The sequence below is a fragment of the Psammomys obesus genome, unplaced genomic scaffold (genome assembly GCF_907164565.1).
Source record: "Psammomys obesus unplaced genomic scaffold, mPsaObe1.curated_primary_1811, whole genome shotgun sequence".
In the NCBI taxonomy this organism is placed as follows: domain Eukaryota; kingdom Metazoa; phylum Chordata; class Mammalia; order Rodentia; family Muridae; genus Psammomys; species Psammomys obesus.
In genome coordinates, this window is record NW_026585987.1 from 6,658,241 (window position 1) to 6,680,979 (window position 22,739).

General features: G+C 35.7%; 1 protein-coding gene across 1 annotated transcript in view; it reads right to left on the bottom strand.

Moving 5' to 3' along the window:
* Lmbrd2 (LMBR1 domain containing 2) overlaps positions 1-22,739 on the bottom strand; it is a 66,126-nt gene that overhangs the window by 18,460 nt on the left and 24,927 nt on the right. The window contains exons 5-13 of the mRNA XM_055601045.1: positions 20,750-20,917; positions 19,698-19,908; positions 11,312-11,386; positions 10,044-10,157; positions 9,212-9,395; positions 6,563-6,744; positions 5,705-5,838; positions 3,877-3,982; positions 3,294-3,391 (exon numbers count right to left, since the gene is read on the bottom strand). Coding sequence (XP_055457020.1) covers positions 3,294-3,391; positions 3,877-3,982; positions 5,705-5,838; positions 6,563-6,744; positions 9,212-9,395; positions 10,044-10,157; positions 11,312-11,386; positions 19,698-19,908; positions 20,750-20,917 — 1,272 coding nt within the window. The remainder of the gene's footprint in view (positions 1-3,293; positions 3,392-3,876; positions 3,983-5,704; positions 5,839-6,562; positions 6,745-9,211; positions 9,396-10,043; positions 10,158-11,311; positions 11,387-19,697; positions 19,909-20,749; positions 20,918-22,739) is intronic.

Here is a 22,739-nt window from a genome sequence, read left to right on the forward strand (position 1 = left end):
TCTGATGGTGTAAGGTGAAATCTTAGGGTCGTTTTAATTTGCATTTCCCTGATGGCTAATGAGGTTGAGCATTTCTTTAAGTGTTTCTCTGACATTCGATATTCCTCTATTGAGAATTCTCTGTTTAACTCTGTACTCCATTTTTTAATTGGATTACTTGATTTTTTTTTTTTTTTTTGCTGTTTAACTTCTTTAGTTCTTTATATATACTGGATATTAGTCCTCTGTCAGATACAGGGTTGGTGAAAGATGCACACAGTATATACTCACTCATATAGACATATAATATAGGATAAACCTACTAAAATCTGTACGCCTAAAGAAACTAATCAAGAGGGAGGACTCTTGCTAAAATGCTCAATTCCTATCCAGAAAGGCAAAGAAGATGGACATCAGAAGAAGGAGAAAAGAGGGAACAAGTCAGGAGCCTGACACAGAGGACCTCTGAAAGGCTCTGCTCTGCAGACTATCAATGCAGATGCTGAGACTTATGAGCAACCTTTGGGCAGAGTGCAAGGAATCTTATGAAAGAAGTGGGAAACAGTAAGATCTGGAGAGGACAGGAATTCCACAAGGAGAGCAACAGAACCAAAAAATCTGAGCACAGGGGTCTTTCCTGAGACTGATACTCCAACCAAGGACTATGCATGGAGATAACCTAAGACCCCTGCACAGATGAAGCCCATGGCAGTTCAGTATCCAAGTGGGTTCCACTGTAATAGGAACAGAGACTGTTTCTGACATGAACTGAATGGCCTGTTCTTTAATTACCTCCCGCTGAGGAGGAAGCAGCATTACCAGGCCACAGAAGAAGACAATGCAGCCACTCCTGATGAGACCTAATTGACTAGGATCAGAAGGAAGGAAAAGAAGTCCTACCCTATCCGTGGACTTGGGGAGGGGCATGCATGCAGAGGGTGCAGGAAGGGAGGGATTGGGACGGAAGGAGAGAGGGAACCACAGGGGGGATACAAAGTGAATAAAGTGTAATTAATAAAAAATTTTTTAAAAAGTATTCAAAGGGCAGTTTCAATACTGAAATATACACATAAAATTAGCATTTCCCTGGGTGCACACCTTTAAACCCAGCATTCTGAAGGCAAGGCAGGCAGATCTCTGAGTTCTAGGCCAGCCTGGTCTACATACTGCCAGAGTTACTCAGAGAAACCCTATCTTGTAAAAACAAACAAAAAGAAATCATACTATGGAACGGACAATTCACTCATACTTAATTTTTACATAACCCTAAGAAATAAATATTTATAACTTTATATGTACAGAAATACAACTGAGGAACTGGAAAAAGAGGTGTGTGTATATGAGTGTGTGTGTGCGTGTAAAGAAAAATAGCAGTTAAAATAAAAATCTGATTTACATTAAGAAATGTGTAAATATCTGGCTAGCTCAGAATATGTGCTGTTGTTACACAAGAAGAATACGTGTATAGCTTTGACTAAAGCTCCTTCCTTTGAGACAGACTCACATTAGAACCTTAAGGTCACTATGAAGCTCAGGCTGCTTTCAAAAGGCAGGTCTTCCTGCTGCCCATGTGAAGCACACACCACCATTCCCAGCTTAGAAAGGAACCTTTAATGCTTTTTCTTCCTTTAGGGGGTGTGTGTGCATGCCACACGCACTGCTGGAGATGAGACCTAGAGTGCTGGGCATTCTCAATGGGCATACTGCACCATCGAGCTACATCCCAGTCCCACGGTTACTTTTTACATCGCCTTTCCGTTTTCTTTTATTTTAGGATTTTACATTTGACAAAGCTTTATACTAATTTATATTTCTTTGAGCCATAGAACCATTTCATCTCAAAATTGGCTAATATTGCCAATATACCAATTACCTTGAAAATATGTATTTATAAAAGATAAGTTCATAATGTTCCATTAACACTTTCATAAAATTTTTAAATGAGTAAACATATAATCAAAACAGCATTAAATAGAAATTCTGTTGTTTTTTTCTACCTTAAAGGAAAAACTAAAAACAATAGTTTTAATGTCAGTTCATGTTAATATTTTTATAGTATACTTTATTTTATATATGTTTCTTCTCTTGAAACACGGTCTTGCTATGTAGCCCAAGCTGACTTTGAACATGTGATACTTCTATCTTAGCCTACAAAACCCTGGGATTATAGATGTGCCATCATTCTCATCTAACAGTCTTAAATTATAGTCTTTTTAAAATAATTTATATTAATGAAATATTTTTATAAAAGCAGTATTTTAGATGTCTTGGGACACTGAATCAGTAAGCAAGGGCAGGAATATGAGAGTGAGGAATGAGAATAAGAAAGAGGGGGGTGCTAAGGCAAGTGTATCTTTCCATTAACTCTTTGTTTTAATTGAGAATTTCATACATGTATACAATGAATACGATTATATATAATCCCCATTTTCTCCCTCCAACTGTCCTCATACTTCCTAACACCTTCCCCCTTAAATTACATCTTTTTCTAAAAAAATAATCCACTAAGTAAAGTGAGTGCTTTCCATACATGCACAGGTGTAGGGACAGCCACTGGAGCATGGGAAACCTACCTCAGCCTCAAAGGATATCTCGCTTCCAGAGCACCTACCAACCACCAATCACTCCTCAGGAAGAGAGGAGGCCTGGAGGACAATCTCCATCTCTGCAGGAACTATTGCTAGCCTGATCTTGTATAGGTCTTTTATGGGTAACTATGGCTGGTTTGAGCCTATTTCTGTAGTAGCTTTAACCTTTTTGAATCTTTCTTTTGCCAAGAGCCTATAATCTTCTTTAAGCCCACAAAAATAATAGCCTTTGTACCTTCTAAGCCTAGGGAAGGGTGTGTGTGTGTGTGAGTGTGTGTGTGTGTGTGTGTGTGTGTGTGTGTGTGTATGATCCAACTTTACATGTGTGTCTTGATTATAAGTGTTCCTTTATATTGGCTATCTATCATCTGCAGGATATAGAAACCCAGCAACAAAAATAAGTTACGTTAAGTTATTAGCTAGGTCTGAAGGGTATTAGAAAGCCTGCTGGTTTTTAGTGTCACAGCCCAAAACTTCAGAGTTACCATCCTACAACTAATCTCATCACTCTGTGGCTTACATAATTGTAACAGAATAATTGTACTTTGACTATCTCCAGATGAAGAACCCGACTCAATACTCAAAAAGTCTCTTAAAACTATCCTAGTTCCCACAACCTCCCAAAACACAAATAGCTAAAACAAAGCCAGTAAATACTCAATAGAGTTTTAAGGGAAAAGGATATCTCTATCCAACTAAGAATATGAGAAAAAGTAATGTTCTTACCTAAAATACGTAGCAATGCAGAGAATTACCACCAACATAGGATAATAGATATAGAATCCATCTGCAATAAAGGATAAGACTTTCATGGAACCCATGATCTGAAGAGCAAGAGAAGAGTTGAATCAGTACAGTTCCATATTTGAATTCCTTCCCATCTTTAGAAAATTTACCCACGGGAAGTTATATCAACATATTAGACTTTTCAAGATTTAGAAACCAAGGACAAAGTGGTACAAATTTCTTAAACTTCCTTTTACAGCTTTCTTCTAAAGAAATCTAGCATTTTATAACTACTATAAAACCACATGCATTACGATTATGCATATAAATGCTCATGCTACTATAAAGCAGGTTTCTGATGCTGCTCATCTAAGTAATCTAAATAAACAAAAAACATGTTTATAATTAATTCTAAAAGAAAACTCACTTTAACCCCATCATCAGTAATTACACACATAACCTTTATGTGAAGGCTTTAGTGATAAAAAGAAGTTCAATGTGCTACATAGCTTTTCTACTGACAATAGAAGATGACTCATAACAGCATCTTACAGAGATAATGAACCTAAAGAAGCATACTCACAGATGTATATGCTGTTGGCTGGGTATTCTGGTGTGAGATGGATGAATCCATATGGGTCAACCCCAAGAAGTTAAGACATAAAGGAGGAGTCAAACGGCAAAATAACCTACAATAAACATTTAAAAGCAGTAACATATATTTTAAATACAACAAAACACATTTTACACTATAGTAAAATGTATTAAGAACATTTCAGATCATTGTAACTACATTGTCATCTATTTGTGTATGTGTGTGTGTACATATACACATATCTATTTCAACTATAGTCACTGACTGGAGACACATTATAAAATTCTTTTAATCACAATTCCCTTAAGAACATGAGTGCTTAAATAACTAACTACGGCCTCAGGATGTCTGCTTTCAGCATTCTGGCTAAGATTGAGGATGTTACATAGGCAGGTTAGAGAAATGGGGGCTGGGCGAATGAAAGGTTTAAATATAAAAGGTGATATTGAAAGAGTTTTGTGTGTGTATTAAGAGAAAGCTCTGTATGTTGGTGGTGATAGCTGTAGCAGTCTACACATGAAGCAGTCTACACACGAAGGATGAAGATGTAAAAACTAATTAAAGTCTACATTGCTGCTAATAGTAATATACAGTAAATTTTGATTGTATAGCAACTACAGACAATGACACTATGATGAGAAGCTTGAAGAGGGTTATATGGTGTATCTGTAAATTTCTAAAAATTTATGTTCTAGTTTAAATATGAAATGAACTTCACAGGTTCATGTGTTGAAGGGTTCACCTTCAGAAGGCAGCTTAGGAGATGGTATAACTGTTAGGAGGCAAGGCCTATCTAGAAGAAGCAGGTCACTAGAGGTAAGAATGGAAAGGTATCATGTATGGGAGTCCTGACAGTCCATGTTTGCTTCCTAGATACCATGAAGTGGATAGCTCTGCTCCAACTCACCCTCCTTGCCATGCGTAGTCTCAATTCTGGTCCAAAACAATGAATACCAAGCAATGGGTAAGACTAAAGTCTCTGAAACTATTAAGACATAATATTTCTGCCCCTAAGTTGTTTGTGTCAGGTATGTTATAACAGCCAGAAGAATCTAACACAGTGGTTTTGATATTTTATAAGACAAAGTTTTGACACCAGATATTACTTTAAACTTTCCTAAGTCTAGCCTATTACCTATATTATAAATACCTAATATACCCGACTAATAAGTAGCTTGGATAGCCTGCCTGTAGCTAAAGTCAGCCCTCTAAATTGCTCTAGGGAAAAAAATAATGTTCCTCTTAGTAGTCTTAGAAGTTCAATTTAAGTTTAGGCTGCTGACTTGTAAAACACTCTTTACATCTGACTTCGCCTTTAAACTTTCAATTGTTCATATACCAAGTTTCAAATCGGTAAATTTAGGCTCACTGTGTCTTTTTCCCTCCTAACAAAGCATTATTAATTTAACCATAAACTTCAAGCAAAATTTAGCTGGTAATCAGCAAATATCCATCTAAAACAAAAAAACAAAAATTATCTCACAGAAATATATGTTCATGTAACATCCATGAACAAGAAATAAGAAATTGGGCTCGAGAGATGGCTCAGTGGTTAAGAGCACAATCTGTTCTTTCAGAGATCCTGAGTTCAATTTCCAGAAACCACATCGTAGCTAACAGCCATCTATACTGGGATCTGATGACCTCTTCTGGCATGCAGGTGTACACGCAGGTAGAGCACTCATATACGTAATAAATAAATAATAAATAAATAAAGCCACAGAAATAAGAATGTTTTTTTAAAAAAGAAATAAGAAATCTATAATTAGCACATAAAATGGAGACATTTATTTTTCCTAAGCCCAATTCTACTTACATGCCACTGAAAAGAAGACTATAAGCATCAGTCTGATGATGTGAAGCCAAGTAATAGTAGTTAAATACACGAATCCTGAACACAGTAGAATAAACACAGATACTTAAGAAGAAGATGGAAAGGAAGCAAGCAATCTGGAAAAAATAGTTAAAACTTAATTTAGGACTTTCTTACTGTATTTACTGTCACAAAAATTACTATTCTTCCCCAGCTACATTTACTGATGCTCTAAAATATAAACACAACAATAGTGTTTTTTTAAATAAGTAAAACTAAATTTTGAAAAAATTTACATTTCAACCAGTACAATATCCTAGATCTAAAGTTTTGACTCTTAGTCCTAAAGAAAACTGTTTACCTATTCCCTTGACAACTCTACATAAAGACAGTAAGGTACAAAGTTTCATTGACAAAATAGGATCAAATCCTCTTAAAATGCTTTTACATTGCCAGGCACATTGGCACACACCTGTAACCCCAGCACTTACGGAAGCAGAGGCAGGAGGACCTCTGTGAGTTCTAGACCAGCCTGGTCTATAAAGCGAGTCCAGAACAGCCCAGGCTACAGAGAAACCCTGTCTCAAAAAAAAAAAAAAAAAAAAAAAAAAAAAAAAAAAAAAAAAAAAAAAACCAAAACAAAATGCTTTTTCACTATCCTATACTTTTTATTGATCATCAGCTACAGCTCTTACTTTTTATAGTCTGGGTAAATTGATGAAGCTCAGTTTTGGAAGTCAGAATAATAACTGTGGGAAACTCCACTACTTTCATTCTTACTAGAAGAAACATGAGAAAAGATACAACAGTTAAAGCTTCTGTATAAACAGATATATATTTGTCACTGGTATAAAAACTGACCTCAATATAGATATAATTGTATGTTTTTTCTGCCAGCTGAATGAATACTGCAAAGAGGGATAAGACAGGAGTTGTGCTAAAGAAGGTACACTCTGACCACACAACAATCACAGAGAAGATGGACAAAACCACGGCAAGAATCCTGTGAAACCATGGGCGCAAAAGGCATTCCCAGTACCATTCTGGAAAATACAAGGAAAATACAAAATCAGAAAAACAAAATCAGTAATAGAGTATTTACAGCCTTTCAAACAAGAAGCCAATCAGACAATACAGAAAAAAATTGCAACTTCACAGCAGAAAAGCAGACATGACCCTAGCCAAATGATCAACAGCGGTGTGGAAACTTGTTATCTCATGTGTTTCCTGTTCTGAGGCACTGAGCTAGCATGACATCACCTTTGTGGTATTCCTATAAATGACAAATAAGCTCTTTCTAATCATGAGGATACAGCAAACTCCAGTTTGGGGACATTCAACAAAGAACTAGCCTGTATTGTCCATAAACATCAATGTTATAAAATACACCGAGAATAAAACACATGGGGTTGATTCAAAAAATACTAAGAAATATGACAACTGAATACAATATGTGTGCTTTAGTTTTTTTTTTTCCAAAGAATATCACTGTCATAATTAAGTAAAGTATGGATAAGGTATGTAAATAAAAGTAAATTTTTTTTGTTAATTTTCTAATTATTTTAGAATTACACTTGAGTAGCTGTATTTTTAGAGAGTGTACACTGAAATTCCCATGGGACAAAAGGCCTCATGTATGGATACATGTCTGGAACATTAAGAGGAAAATGTATGTAGAGAAAGAAAAAGAAAATTAATAAAATGTTATTAGCATATAAAGAACCTGGGAATATGTAAATAATTTTTGAAATCCTGGTTTTATTAAGTCTGAATTTCGGTAAAACATACAGGTTAAAATAAAGCTCACTAAATTGAAAAAGATCTCCATCCATCCATCCATCCATCCATCCATCCATCCATCCATCCATCCATTCATCCCACTGAAGACTGAACCCAGGGTTAGTATGCTAAACATATTGTCTACCACTGAGTTACAGCCTACAACAAGGCTACATTTTCCCTTCATTTATTGAAAAGGTAAGACCCAGGCTCACTGTCTTTTCACTGTACCCTCAGCATAATTCTTGATTATATAAACATCCACACAGACAATTCTTTTTCAACAGCCTGGTCTGTCACTGTTTTCATCTTCTGTCTTTTATTGAGTTAATCTTCTAGTCCTCCACTTTAACCAAATTCCTCATTCCCATAGTCTTCCCTAAACCTTTTTACTGCTAACAGCAATTTTCCTGTATCACCCAGTTCCATCATCCTCATCCCCAACCAGCACCCTCACCTGTAGTCATACTGACTATCAAGACAAACAAAATGCTTATTTCTTTTACCTTTTTACTGTTATTGAACAATTTTAATGTCTTTCCTTTGTTCCTTTCCCAGCTCATATTCCACAGTCTTTGAGGATAACTACTCTCGAGTCCCAATTCCTTTACCCTCTCTTGCTTCACTGTATTTGTTTGGCTAAACCACACTGTTTGGTTCAACTCCTTGGTTACTCTGAGTCTGTATTCATGTATACTGCAGAAGAAGGACACATCTTTACTGACTATTCTCACTTTAAACTGTCATCTTCAAACAGGCCCTTAGCACACCTGAACAGCTGACTATAGTTGTCTGCACCACATGACTTGTTCTGACTCTCCTTCTCTGTACTTATTGTCAGTTCATTCTTAAGAATGTATAAGCAGTCAGAAGAAAATTTACCAACATTTTTACTACATTTCTCACACTAAAGCTGTATGTCTGTCTCACCTCCTAATGCAAGGTCATTCTCTTCACAATTCACTATTTCCTATCTCATCTGTACCCATGAATACTGCTCTAGAGTTCTCTATGGCTTCAATATTTTCCTGTCTATGACATCATTCACCAATTACAAGCTAAACTTAAGCTCCTCCCACTTACCAAATCTCTAACCACGTTTGTTCAGGTATGCAAATTGGTTTATAATTATATTTTGTATATGCATACATATTTAAATCACAGGGATAAATATATTAGGAAGTTTAAAAAAGTTCAAGCCATGATATACATTTATAGTGAGACTCATTGTTGGTGGAAATAGATATTTCAAACACCTTCTATAAAAATTATAAAATGTATTTTATGCAACCTGTTTTGTAATCAAATATTTTATTTGTATTTTTAAAAATATATTACAGCTCCTATATCTATGACTCAGCAATATCATGGAAGGAAGAACAGAAAGATTGTAAAAACCAGAATAGCAGGAAGTCTGTGAGGAAATGGTCCTTCCTAAATGGCTCTATAAACAAGACTGCAGCAATGGCGATATCAATAGAGATGATAACTTAGATGAGGGGAAATGTCATGGGATCCCACCCTACATAAAAAGAAAAAAAAATCCAGGCGACCAATGATTTTTGGTAGAAAAACAATTAGAAGTAAAATAATTATTTTGGGGTAAATTTATCAGATATCTAATATTACCTTATAAAATAAATTAACATACAAGTAAAAGTCAACTTGGTATTGAACCATACATATTCCTTGTAGAAAAATTAACTTTGAAATTTACGTAAAATTACATACCAACGGTAGGATTATAAAAGTATTGGATAAATCGATTTTCTGGCTCAGGTGACTGAAAGGTATGAACAAATTGATGAGTTGCACTAGTTTCATTTTTGGCTACATCTTCTAGATAGAATGCCTGTTCCAAAAGAATTTGCCATTGCACTTGAGTTCGACGGTGTCTTTGAACTGAATAAATCACCTGGAAGAGAAGAGGGATAAGCTTGTCAGTATGAATGAACAGTGAGCCAACTTTCTGCTTGAGAATAGGGGTTGTTTTTCTTTGTCTTAATAAAGTAATACTAATGGCATTTTCTAAATGAAGCCAAGAATGTTAACATTTTGAAATGACTAAATACTTCTTAAATAGAATGGGTATAATCATTATATCCAGTTGCCAAGAGTATCTCTGCCCAGAAACACAAAGTTAAAATATTTCAACAACAATAAGAACAAGAGCAATAGTTTTAGACATATATTTCGCTTGCATGCACAGCTGTTTGGGGAGGGGGTGCTTGCATGTATGGCTGTGGGCATATGGAAGACAGAGGTCGGCATCAGGTATCTTCCCCCTGTTTTGACACGCGGTCTCTCACTGAACTGGGCTCTTGGACTAGGCTAACCTGCCTGGCCACCGGTCCTCCTCTCCTCCCAAGCACTGGGAACTGAAGTGCATACCACCCTGCCTGGCTTTACACATGGGCACTAGAGACTGAGCTCAGTTCCTCAAACTTGAGATACAAGCAGTTTAACTACTGAGCCAACATGAAGAAAGCCTAGGCAATAATTATAAATCTAGTTCACATCCTCTAACTGTATGTAAAACAGCAACAATTAATCATTAAATTACCTGTTTATGCAATTTTACCAAACTCTTTTCACTTGGGTAGGTATTACGCTTTTCGTCAAAATCTTCATAATCATCCATATTCCTTCCCATCTTTTCCTGATAATCTGTAGGACACTAAACAAAAAACATTTTATGAAATTTTAATATTATATTAAAAGTTTATTTTTATTAAGAATATCCCATTCTGGAAATTTTTTATTTTCTCAAAAATATTTTTGTCTTTTCCTGACATCTGAAATTGATTAGGTTTCCTTCACTAGCTAGCACTTTAGGGAATATTTCAAAGGCATGCTGAGTCTCTTCTCACTCTGTAAGATTCATCTTCATGCTCAGATGTACTGACTTGAGACTGGAAAGGCGAGGGAGCTTGCCTACGTGAAGTAACAACTATCTGAGAGATTACTCTAATGACAGTCACCTGATGAAACCTCAATTACTTTCCTAAATAATAAAAGAGAATCACGAAAATTTGACATTCGTAATTTCTGAAAGCCACAGCATGCAAAAATAGATATAATTAGGATTATCTGCCATACTACCAGTTACTCATTACCTGTATGGAGCTGTGCAAGTTCATTAACCTTCCTAACTAGATTTCAAAAATAGCATATGTGAGAAAAATGTTTAGAAAATTTATTCTTATTACTATGACTTTAACTAAAGGAACAGTAGCTACTAATAACCAGTAGAATAGATTTAGAATGCAGAAGAAGACAAATTTCATTGGTACCTTGTATACATAAAAGGTAACTATGGAACTTTCCAAAATAATTATTTTAGAAATATACAAATATACCTGCAATACAGCTCCATCAAAATCATAACAATATGGATTATTAAATATTCATATAATTTATTTCACAATACATAAAACATCATTAAATTACATGTGAGAAGCTGGCTGCAAGAATTACTGAGACCCGAGTTTATCTTCCTAAAGGAGATATGCCTTGAATGATAACATATAGTACTGTGAAGATCTACCTCTGTCACTGTGCCATCTAGCAACTGTTGCATGCTACTCAGTGTTACTGCTATCTTCACATTTCAAGGGAAAATGCTGTCAATAATTACTATCAAATTTACAGCAGCAAAAAAAATAAAATATATATATAAATTACTATTTGTTTATGGTGAAGAGTTACATGAAAACCCATCTGGAAAAACCTCGATTACATGATTTAATCATACTTTTCCTATGTGAAATATTAATTTATAAAAGTATATAAAATTTATAAGAAAAACTGGAAACAATGTAATATGATTACCTTTTTAAGTATTGTATCAACACATTTTCTTAATGGGTGGTTATACTTGATGCTTTCATTTACTTTACGAACCTCCTATAAAAACAATGAAGTAAAAATATTTAGATTTCTATTAATCAGACATTTTAAATGAGAATATGTTAAGTACTATTATCAAATTTTAATTTAATTTTATAATATTTAGCATTATAAAGTCTTTTTCAGAATAAAATTTATTAATAACAGTTGTAAATTACAAAATATTCAAATAGCTGCATTTATATTCTCACTGTTTCATAGATTTCTAAATGTATTCCTCTGTTTGTTTACTTCACATATCACAATGGCTAAGTATTATTTAACAGTTCAAAAGTCTGTAATTCATGTGTGTATGAATAACATACATAGTTTAAATGAAAGTTTCCCATCTGGGCTGAGAACGCTCCCTCCAAAAGCCAAAGAACATCTAACAGAAACCTTAACGCCAGTATGAGAAGTCTCTTTTCAGCTGGTCAGGGCTAGACTACTGTTATCACTTTAAAATTCCTATTACTGAAGACACTGTACATTTAAGATACAGGCCCTCAAAATCCCTGGGACTGGAACTGACTTGAAAGACCTGGAGGACTAGCTTTCCTAGTACCAGAAGAAGCCATGTAAGCTTCCAAAGGAGGGAAGCAACCAAGGGTCCTACTCAGCTATGATGCCTATAAACAATGACAATTAGCAGCATTGCATGAGGACCACTTGCCTCATATCCACAGACAAGTGTAGTCCTTACCCCTCAACAAAGAAACTTTTCTTTGCAACAGAACCATAAGGAATCAAATGCATAATTTTAGAGCCCAGTCCCAAGTGATACATCTACAAAACAACTCTCTCAGCTAAAGCTTAGGGATCATTGTGGGGGGTAAGGGAGCAGAAGACTGTAAGAGCCAGAGGATTATGGGAGTGCTGTGAGATTGTGTCTTCTAGGATTGTAAAAAGCTACACCCACAAAGTCTTACTAACATGACTGCGTTAACATGAGCTGAACAAGGACAACAATAACAGGCATGTTAATTTGGACTGGGGAAAGCCCATGAGGCCTCAACTCTTCACAAAGAGCTAGAGGCAAATAAGGAATGCGGAGAGTAAAACAAATCAGTCTTCCCAAGGAAGAAAGACTACACCCATTAGTTATTCAATACCAGTGGTAACTCATGAAAACCAAAATACAAACTGAGCAGGTTGTATTTAGAATATATATGTACACACACACACACACACACACACCAAATTATGTAACAATAACTAATAAAAGAAAAAGCCATGAATTTGAACAAGAGGAACAACTGGGAGTGAGGTTTGGAAGAAAGAGAAGGGGTAAATGATATAATTATATTATAATCTCAAAAGTAAAAGAATAATAAAAAGAATTCACAAAGGATCTGTCAAGCTTTATATTTCTAAAACAACAGGATTCAATTATTCTACCTTGCTGATCAAATCAAATGTCTCATTATCAAGAATCATTATCAATTGGTATAGAAAGCAGAAAAGACAATATGTCTTTTCAAAGACTTAACCAAGTGCCCACTGCTTCCAAAAAAGGGAGTATTCTAGAGCACTCACAACTTACTGACTTATTCCTTATTTGTTTACTGAGAGCATACTTTGGCAATGGGCTGGCTAAAAGACTACCACATAAGATGAGAAAATGTGGACAGTCCATATTGATTGTCATCTTCCAATATCAAAAACCACCTTAGAAACAAACCTCTGGGCATATCTGTGAGGAATTTTCTACACTGTGTTCACTGAGGTAGGAAGACTTACCCTAAATATAAGCATCACCACTCATTCCATGGGCTGGGGTTGTGGTGTGCTCAAAAGAGAAAGCAGCTAAATAGATGCATTTGTTACTCCGGTTGCTGATTGTGGGCAGAACATGAACAGTTGTCTCATGTTCCTCCTGTCATGCCTTTCCTGCTGTGATGCACTGTACCCTCAGACAAAACTGTGAGCCACAATAAATCCTTCTTTCTTAAACTGCTTTTTATAGGTATTTTATCATAACAACAAGAAAAGTAACCAACATAAACCTGACCATGACTCTTTGGAACTATGGCCTAGAGAGGTCCTAAAATAGCTGTGAGCAAAGTTTAATGGACTATTCTGGTAGGAGTTCAGAAGACAAGAATACAGTCAGAACTACAGATGTGGAGAGTCAATTCATGAGGTTTCAGAGGAGACCAAGGGCACTATCAGGATCTGGAACAGAAGCCAGGCTTTAGTCAGGCAAAGAATATGGCTGCATTCTGCCCATGTCCTGAGAAATTGGACAAGACTGAATTAAAAGGTAATGGGCTACTTTACTTAATTTATTTATTTATTGTAAACACAATATATATAAACTTAGGCAACACTTTGATTTCATATGTAACTTCTGTTTTGGTCAAATGCATTCCTCATTCATTCTAATTCCTCCTTTATGCTTTTTGTCACTTTTCCCTCCAACTTGATAGGCTTTTGTTTTTTAATCCACTGAGTCCACTTAGTGCTTCCTGTAGGTACAGGGAAGTAGGAACATCTGTGGGAGTATATGTAGCCTCTCAGGGGCCATATCTTTGAAGAAAACTGACTCCCGCTTATTTCTGTAGCCATGAGTTATGAAAATAGCTCCTCAGCTATGGGTGGGACTTCACGGCTCCTCTCCCATTCATGCTGGGATTCTGGCCAGTTTGATCTTACACATATACTCACAGCTGCTGGGAATTCATGTGGACTAACTTCTTTGGTGGAGGACATTTCAAGACAGCACAGCATTCAAGTTATGTCATGGCTACTGCTCTCTGTTTTTATTCAGTTCTACAGTGAGAGATCAAAAAGATAGGGACTGGGTTTGGTGAAGAAAAATATGTCAACTATAAAGGTAGAGAAACTAAGGAAGAAGTTCTGAAGACAAGAACCCCTCCACTGAAGATTCTGTGAAAATGCAAAATCATTTGAAAAGAGACTGCACTAAGAATACCACTAAAAGGGTTTCCTACTCCAGAAAAAAAGAAAAAAACAGTCTTAAACAGACAGAAACCACAGCAGGAGCTATGGCCCATCTTAGGCTGGGCTTCATCTTGACAGGGCAGAAGCTGGCTGTTTCATCCACACGGTAAAGGTTTTATAGGCATGAAGGATGAAGAGTGAGAGAGTCACAGAAGTTTGTACATAGGTTCCAGATGGCTACTGAGGACAGGCAGTATGCAGCAGAGTCAGATTCCCTATAAAAAGCCTACGCTGAAATGGAAGCTCAAGGATGTTGGAGATGCTGCGAGCAAGGGAAGTCTACCAAAGAAACACTAGCATATAGCAGGCCAGTCCAAGAGAGACTAAGTGTGTTAGAAGTTACAAGTTGGAGGAGAGTGGCTACACAAGCTCCTTGGGGCCCAGATAATTCCAATATGAGTCCCAGATGCCTAATGCAGAACTACAGGATTTAGTATCTTCCTGTTGGGTTATAATCTTGCTTAAACTTTCCTTACTACTGCCTCATTCTTTCTTTTTGGGATGGGAATATTGTACCATCATATGTCAGAAGTATATACTTCTTTTTGGCTGTACAGGGACTCACATTTAAGAGATTGCTCAAGACTCAAAAGAGACTCTGAACTTAAAATTATAAACAATGCTGGAATTGTTAAACACTACACATATTTATATGTTTATAATATATTAAGTATTTATATTTAAAGACTATATTTAAAGTTGGACTTAATGCATTTTGTATTATGAGATGACCATGAGCTCATGGGTACAAGGAGGGTTATGGCTTAAAAGTGACATGTTTGGATATCATGTTGACAGTGGGTAGACTTGTGATAGCTTATGCTGATTGTCAACTTGACAAGATCTCAGGTGACTCTGGAAACAGATCTGTGAGCATGTCTGTGGAGGGTTTTCTACATTGAGATAACTGAGGTGGGAAGACTCATATTGATGTAGACTGGAAACAGGAGTAAGTAGGCTGAGCAGCAACAGGTCTTACCCCGTCTCCTGCCTGTAGAGCTAGCACTCCTATTACCAGGCCTTCCTTGCCACAATGGACTAACCTTTCAAATTGCAAGCCTAAACAATCTCATATTTCTAGAAGCTGTTTTTGTCAGTTATTTTATCACAGCAATAAAAAAGTAATCAATGCAACAAAGTATTGTCAGTCAATTTCACTGACTAATGTCTGGTGGTAAATATTTTAATGAAATTAAAAGGCATAAAAAGGCAGAAGAATCGGCTCAGTGGGTAAAGTGATGTCATAAAAGCATGAAGATCTGTGTTCATATTCCCAGAACCCATGTGAACCACCAGAGATAGTGGTGCTCTCCTGTAAGCCCATAACTGCGGAGTCGGAGGCAAAGGATTCCATGAAGCTCATTGGCCAACCAGTCTAGCTGATCCAGTGTGCTTCAGGTTCAGAGATAGACCCTACCTCACAAAATAAAGGTGGACAGCAATCAACAAAAAATACACAGTACTGACCCTGGCCTCCAGTTGTGCACACATATGCACAAATACACATTAACAAGTAAACAACACAGAGAGAGCGGAGGATGGAGGGAATGGTAGGTAAGGAACAGGGTCTTTGGAATTAGTATTTCCTAAGAATTACAATATCCTATAACATTTGTGATATAAAATGTTGCAATCACTATTCTATAAGCAGAACAAAAAAAGAAAAAAAAATAGCTCTGCATGCCATAGTCCTGGAATAAAAAGAAAACAATGGAGATTTTAAAAGAACATTTAAACATCTGGAATGAGAAGTAGAGAAACCATATAATATATTAAGAAAATTATGAACAAATTTATATAACAGTCACCTTAGTACATGAAGCTTTCTTGTTAGCAAACAGAAAAAAATGAGAACACAAAACAGAATTGAACTTTAAATATGTAAAAGAATATTCAAGCTTCCAAAATATTCCAAATGAGCTTTCTTATAAAATTATAATTCATTTACATTATGTAATAAGATATAGCAAAACCAATATTATATACAGTATAAAAGTGATCTATTTGGAGAGTACTTTACCAGCAACCATAAAAATGTAATGCATACATACTCTGAATATAAATGACACTGTTCCTGTAAAGTAACTTTAGCTTATTGAAGAAAACAAGACAATGAAACAAACAACAACAACAAAAAAAGATATAAAAATGCTATAAAAGAAAGGTACAGGATGTTTTGGAATGAGTACAATTTAGGAGTCTTTCTGATGAACTGATCATGTAAGTGAAACAAAACAAAATGAGTTAGAGTCAGTCAACTAAAAGGAAGAACAAGAATATTCCAAAGAGAACAAGGACAGTGAGTACAAAGGTCTCCAGACAGAACTGAACACATTGTATTGGAGAAAAGGAACAACATGACTATAGAGAAAAAAGACAATAAAGACCTGGTGTGTGTGATCAGGCTAGAGAAAGAATACCTAAGACCTCCCAGAAATCTTACTAACAATGGATTCTGAGATATATTTGTTCTAAAATACATGACTAGCAAGACAAATTTAGTTTTTACTTTTAGAGTTTTAAAAATTATTTTACTTTTATTTTTTAATTATTATTATTAATTATAATTTATTCACTTTGTATCCCAGCTGTAGCCCCCTTCTTCATCTCCTCCTGGTTCCACGTTTTCTTCCCTATGCCCCTCCCCTAGTCCACTGATAAAGGAGACCCTCCTCCCCTACTACCTGACCCTAGCCTATCAGGTCTCATCAGGACTGTCTGGATCCTCTTGCTCTGTGCACTAGTTAGGCCACCTCACCAGGAAGAGGTCATCAAAGAGCAGGCAACTGAGTTTATGCCAGTGACTGCCCCTGTACCCCTCACCAGGGCATGCACATGGAGACTGAGCTGCCAATGGACTACATCTGAGCAGGGGGTCTAGGTCCTCTCCATGCAGGACTTGAATTTGCTATGTAGCTCAGGCTGGCCTTACAGTCACCTTCCTCATTTCCCTGGGGTTACATCATATGTCTTCCTATCCCCAGATCACATTTATGTTTTCAAAGGTCACCCTGGATGCTATTTGTCTCTATCTTCCCATTTCTAAGTTGCCTTAAAGTTTGTAGTTAGCACAAATTTATTTACTTTAAAACTTAACTATATAATCTGACCATATATGTGTGATGTATGTGTGCAATTCTCTGACATATGTGAAATGTTTTACCTTGAAATATTTAGCTACATTAAATAAAAGCAGAGACTGAAAACAGTTAACTTTTCATATCTGCTGTATCTGTTATAAATTTAGGCTTTACTCAACAGTTAATTTTTAAAGTTCAGGAGTCATCTGAAATATTAGCTTGTTTAGGAGGCCATGCCTTATCTACTAAACTTTTGGTATTTGATTAGAATCTTGTTAACTATCTACATTCTAGCAATTCTTCAACTCCTTAGTCAAATTTTATTTTTCTGATCTCTCTCCAGATTTTGTGAAGCCTCTACATATTAAAGCACTTCCAAGTGTATCACCCATTTTTATCATATACTATAAGAGAATGTATGGTCTTCTATTCTAGACAGTTATTATAGTCATAAGCATAGTTCTGCTATCTATGTAAAATAGTTGCTTTTTCAAAATGTCTGTTGAAAAAGAATGCTGTCAACCACACTTGGTGGTATCGGCTTATTATCTTACCCTGGACTATACAGTAGAGTAGTAAGATCCTGTTTCAAATTGAAAAAAAAAAAAAAATAGGTGAAAGAAAGAGAGAAATAGAAAGAGGGAGGGAGGGAAAAAGAACAAAAAAGAATAGGAAGGAGTAGGGATGTGAGGGGAAGGGAAGAAAGATAAGGAGATGGGGGAAAAGGATATCTTCTTTTTTATATGAGAATTTTTCTCGTAAAATATTCACATTCTATCACTTTCAGCTGATGAACATTATATTGAAATAACACATAAGGCACAATCACCAGGCTTTAATGTTCATGTCTTATTCCTAAGGGCTCCTGTCTAATAACAAAGCATTTCTCTATTTCATTCAGACATTCTTGGTTCACCTGAGCTGGCCTGGTAGGGCAAACATGTAATCCCACAGCCACTCAGGGGACTGAGGGGAGTTCATAGCCTAGGCACCTTTGAGAGACCTGTCATTATCTCAAAAGTATAACTATATAAAAAGTAGTGGTTGGGGGATATAGTACGCTGGCATCTAACTATCTAGTGTATGTGAGACACTCAGTTCAATCCCTAGAAATGTAAGCAGACAAAACACCCCAAAACAATACATTTGACTTGTATTTGTTGAAGGAACAGTAAATGAACGGGCAAGACCCAAATTCTTCAAATCTGTACCAACTTAATTTAATACCACCTTTTGGATAGAACACTACGAATAAAAATTATCTTCTTTCATGAACGGTAAATGTTTAATCAAATACAAATCTTCAAATACTTCAAGCTTTTTTCAGAAGTTTCAAACTGTACATCTACCAAATAAATATAAAAGTTTTCATCATGGCTCCCAGAAGAAACTAACTTTGATACCTTTTTCTTAAGACTTTCGCCTCTAGACCTATGAGAGAAGACAGCTGTTTAAGCCACCCAGTTTGTGGTACTTTTATTATAGCAGCCCCATGTTATAACGTAAAAAGGCTTCCTGAGGAAGTCTTGTTTCTTAAGACCTGAAAACGAAGTAAGTGGGAACAGAAGATTTAGAGACAGAAAAAACAAGAGGATAATAGTTAAAAATTGGGGGTTATCAAATTAAAGCAAATCCATCAGTCTGCCACCTGTTCTCACCCTGAAATATAAGCCCACTCTTCTTCACTTATGAAGAGTCTCCAGTTACTCTCCAACCACAATCAGCAAGCATGCACAGCAGACACCACATGGCAACAAAGCCACAAACACATCTGGCTCTTCATATTTTAAAAAATGCTTGCTGTTAAAGTAGGAACTAAAATCAAATCCCCTGGCTCTCTTTATTATTTGTGTATACAATAATAATACATTATTTAAACTCCTGATGCCTTATTTTTTTCATTTATAAAATGTAGATTTAAAAAAATGTCTTTTGTAAAGTTATAAGAATTAAATAAAGTTGACTCTTGAAAAATGAGTTTGAACTTTGTATAATATCACTTACTTGCTTGTTTTTTTTTTGAGATCTTCAACAAGTTAATAAAACTCACAAAAGATCAGTTGAAAAACTTTAGAAATTAGGTGCTATTGATGAATAAAAGATATGTAAATGATAGCGTACTTTAGCATTTACTATCATAAAAGGGACAACTGCCACAAAAGTTAAATATGATCAAACTCATTGACAAAACATTTATAGACCACACATGTCACCATTTGCAGTTAAGAAACAGCAGAGACAGAGTAATAAATCAGAACTGCTTTTGTAGGCCTAGGCTTCCTTACCTCCATTACATCCTCTAAATTTTCTTCTGCGTCTGCTTTCTCTGTCATCAGTTTGGCTGCCTTAAAGTAGGTCTTCATAAGTAGATAACCCCTTTTGGCTCCATTCCAGTAGGACCGAGGAATTTCCACCAAGCCATACCCCAACAACAATACCAGCAGAAACAGACCCCAGGTGTTGGCAGCAGCTATCCCAATAGTCTGAAGTTGGTTCCTATAGAAAAGAAAAGCACATAGCTGTGGTAAATATCTTTCATGTAAGAATATAAGACTAATTAGCAGTAAATAAGTTTTCAAAAAACTGTTCTAAAGGACAAGTAGGATTTCATATGAAGAATTTTCAATGCTTCTTTCAGTCACAGCAGACAATCTATGTATTTTAATGGAAAGACAGAATGTGACTGCAAAAATAGACTATAATATGGAAAACACGGTTTCTATTATAGTTAAAAGTAGAATATAAGATAATTCATAGCAGACATATATTTCCTGCACAAAAAATCATTTTTCCCTAGGTGCTTCATTAATCAAGATTAACAGAGTCTCCTGTAAACAGTTAAATTAACCTGTATTATGGTTGACCTACACTAACAACTATCTCTACTATTCTATACATAAATTTTGGGATAACATACATTAGAAATCATATACACAAAATGGATTTTAATTCACTGAATATCTGAGTCTAAAATAATATTAAGAAAATTATTCTCTCAAACTACAACAAAGCAAATATATATACAAATAAACATGTTCCAGTGGATAAAAATTCATTTTTGATAAATTATAAAATTTAAAATTCTATGGAAAATATTGTTGTTTACCATACGGTTATTTGTCAAAACTTTAATCTACCAGCCACCTGACAGTTATATTTAAACATGGCATCCTGGATTTTCTTTCTCAGTAATGTACATTATTCAGATATTCTTTGAGGGATATCTATAGGACATATAATCTGGTATGTATCTGCTTACTCGTATGTATGCAATAAAAGTTAATTGAAAACAGTATAAACATACACAGAACAGTGTTAGAAAGACTACTTTTCTTACCATTCTAAATGCAAACGTGGGTTTACAGCTACATAAATTAGAAACGCTCCGAATATCAGGAGGTAGGTGCCATAATAGATGGCATTCTCAATCAGGGCTGTTTTTATCTTTCCGGTGATGGAGAACCCTCCAGACCTGGCATATGATTGCATAAAAGGTAACAGAATCCTAGTTGGATGAAAAACAATGATTAAAAATGCAAAAGTGTAGTTGTATAATACAAAATACCAAAAATACAGGAAGGAATCGCAATGTATAATTTTCCTCCCCAATAAATGTTTTATGAGTAATTACATGTTAATACTGAATGAAACATAATAAATTATTATTTTCGTAAAATGATCATTTTTGTAATATAAAATTTTGGGAAAAACAAAGATTCTAAAGCAGGAGAAAGCAAAGGAGGCTGCAATGACATGCAGAGTGACTTCCCATTCTCTAAAAGTTCTAAAATTAGGCCTTAGAGCCTCATCAAGAGGTCACAGTTGTGGTATATGACTGTAATATTAGCACTCGGAAGACTGAAGCAGTAAGATTGCTGACTTTGAGGGCAGCCTGGACTATACAATTAGACCCAGTTTCAGAAACAAAGACATAAATAACAACATAATTCCTCTAGAGTGACTTTGGACTATAGACAAAGTATAAGAAAAATCACTGATAGTTACCAAACTAAATCTAGTTGACAGATTAGACCAATGAGTAACAGCATAATTAGTAACCAAAAGCAGCAAGAAGAAAAATGAGTGACCTCAAAAGAGGAAGCCACCAGGTTAGGTCAGTATAGTTCAATGACTTTGCAAAAGAATTGACAAGGCTGTGTAGAAGGAATAGGAACCAGTAGACAAAGCCAGAAGATCCCAAATACTGAAGCTGGGTCAGCAAATGTGCAGAGAAGTAGGAAAACTCATGGCCAGATCAAGGCCTAGGATCAGATGTCCATCACTCAAAGTAAAAGACTAGTTTAAGTGATTTGGGCTACCTAATTCCCAATCTAACTTTGTCCTTATTTTTATTAATTTTTTTTAAAAGAGGTTTTAGATTGGGCTTAACAATGACCAGAAAAAAACTTTCTCCAAACAATAGCATTTGTATTACCTAATGGACTAAATGTATACTGCCCTTTTTGAGCTCATAGTCTGAATTAAATGTTAGAGATTTGCATATTGTCACTAGCAAGCAAGATGGAAGGATTCTGTTGCCTATTGGGAAATGGAACTGTTGCATATGAAATAAACCAAAATCTATGGGAAAAAAGAAAACTTGATTTAAAAAACAAAGAAGCACAGGATTTCAAGAGCACACTCAGACTCTTCCTGCCTCAGCTTCAAATGCCAGGTACAGGCTGGGAGGTACCATGTGGCCAGGAAAGGTCCCTCACTGAAGGAAACACCTTCCAATGTCTAGTTTTCTAAGGCTTCACCATGGAAAACTGATTGAAAGCAAGCAAAAATGCAACTAGTTGAGAAGATTAAGGTCCAGGTGAACACAGGACAAGTGTAGGAATGGTCTCCATAAGCTTATATATCATGAAACTGAAAAGCTTCTGTAAAGCGAAGGACACTGTTCTCAGAAGAAAACAACAGCCTACAGACTGGGAAAGGATCTTCATCAACCCTACATCTGACAGAGGGCTAATATCCAGAATATGTAAAAAAACTCAAGAAGTTAAACAGCAACAAATCAAGCAATTCAATTAAAAAATGGGGTACAGAGCTAAACAGAGAATTTTCAATTGAGGAATAATGAATGACAGAGAAACACTTAAAGAAATGCTCAATGTCCTTAGTTATCAGGGAAATGCAAATTAAAACAACCCTGAGATTTCACCTTACACCCATCAGAATGGCTAAGATCAAAAACTCAAGTGACAACACATGCTGGAAAGGATGTGGAGAAAAGGGAACCCTCCTCCATTGCTCGTGGGAATGTAAAGTTGTACAACCACTTTGGAAATCAATCTGGTACTTCTCAGAAAATTAGGAAGAGC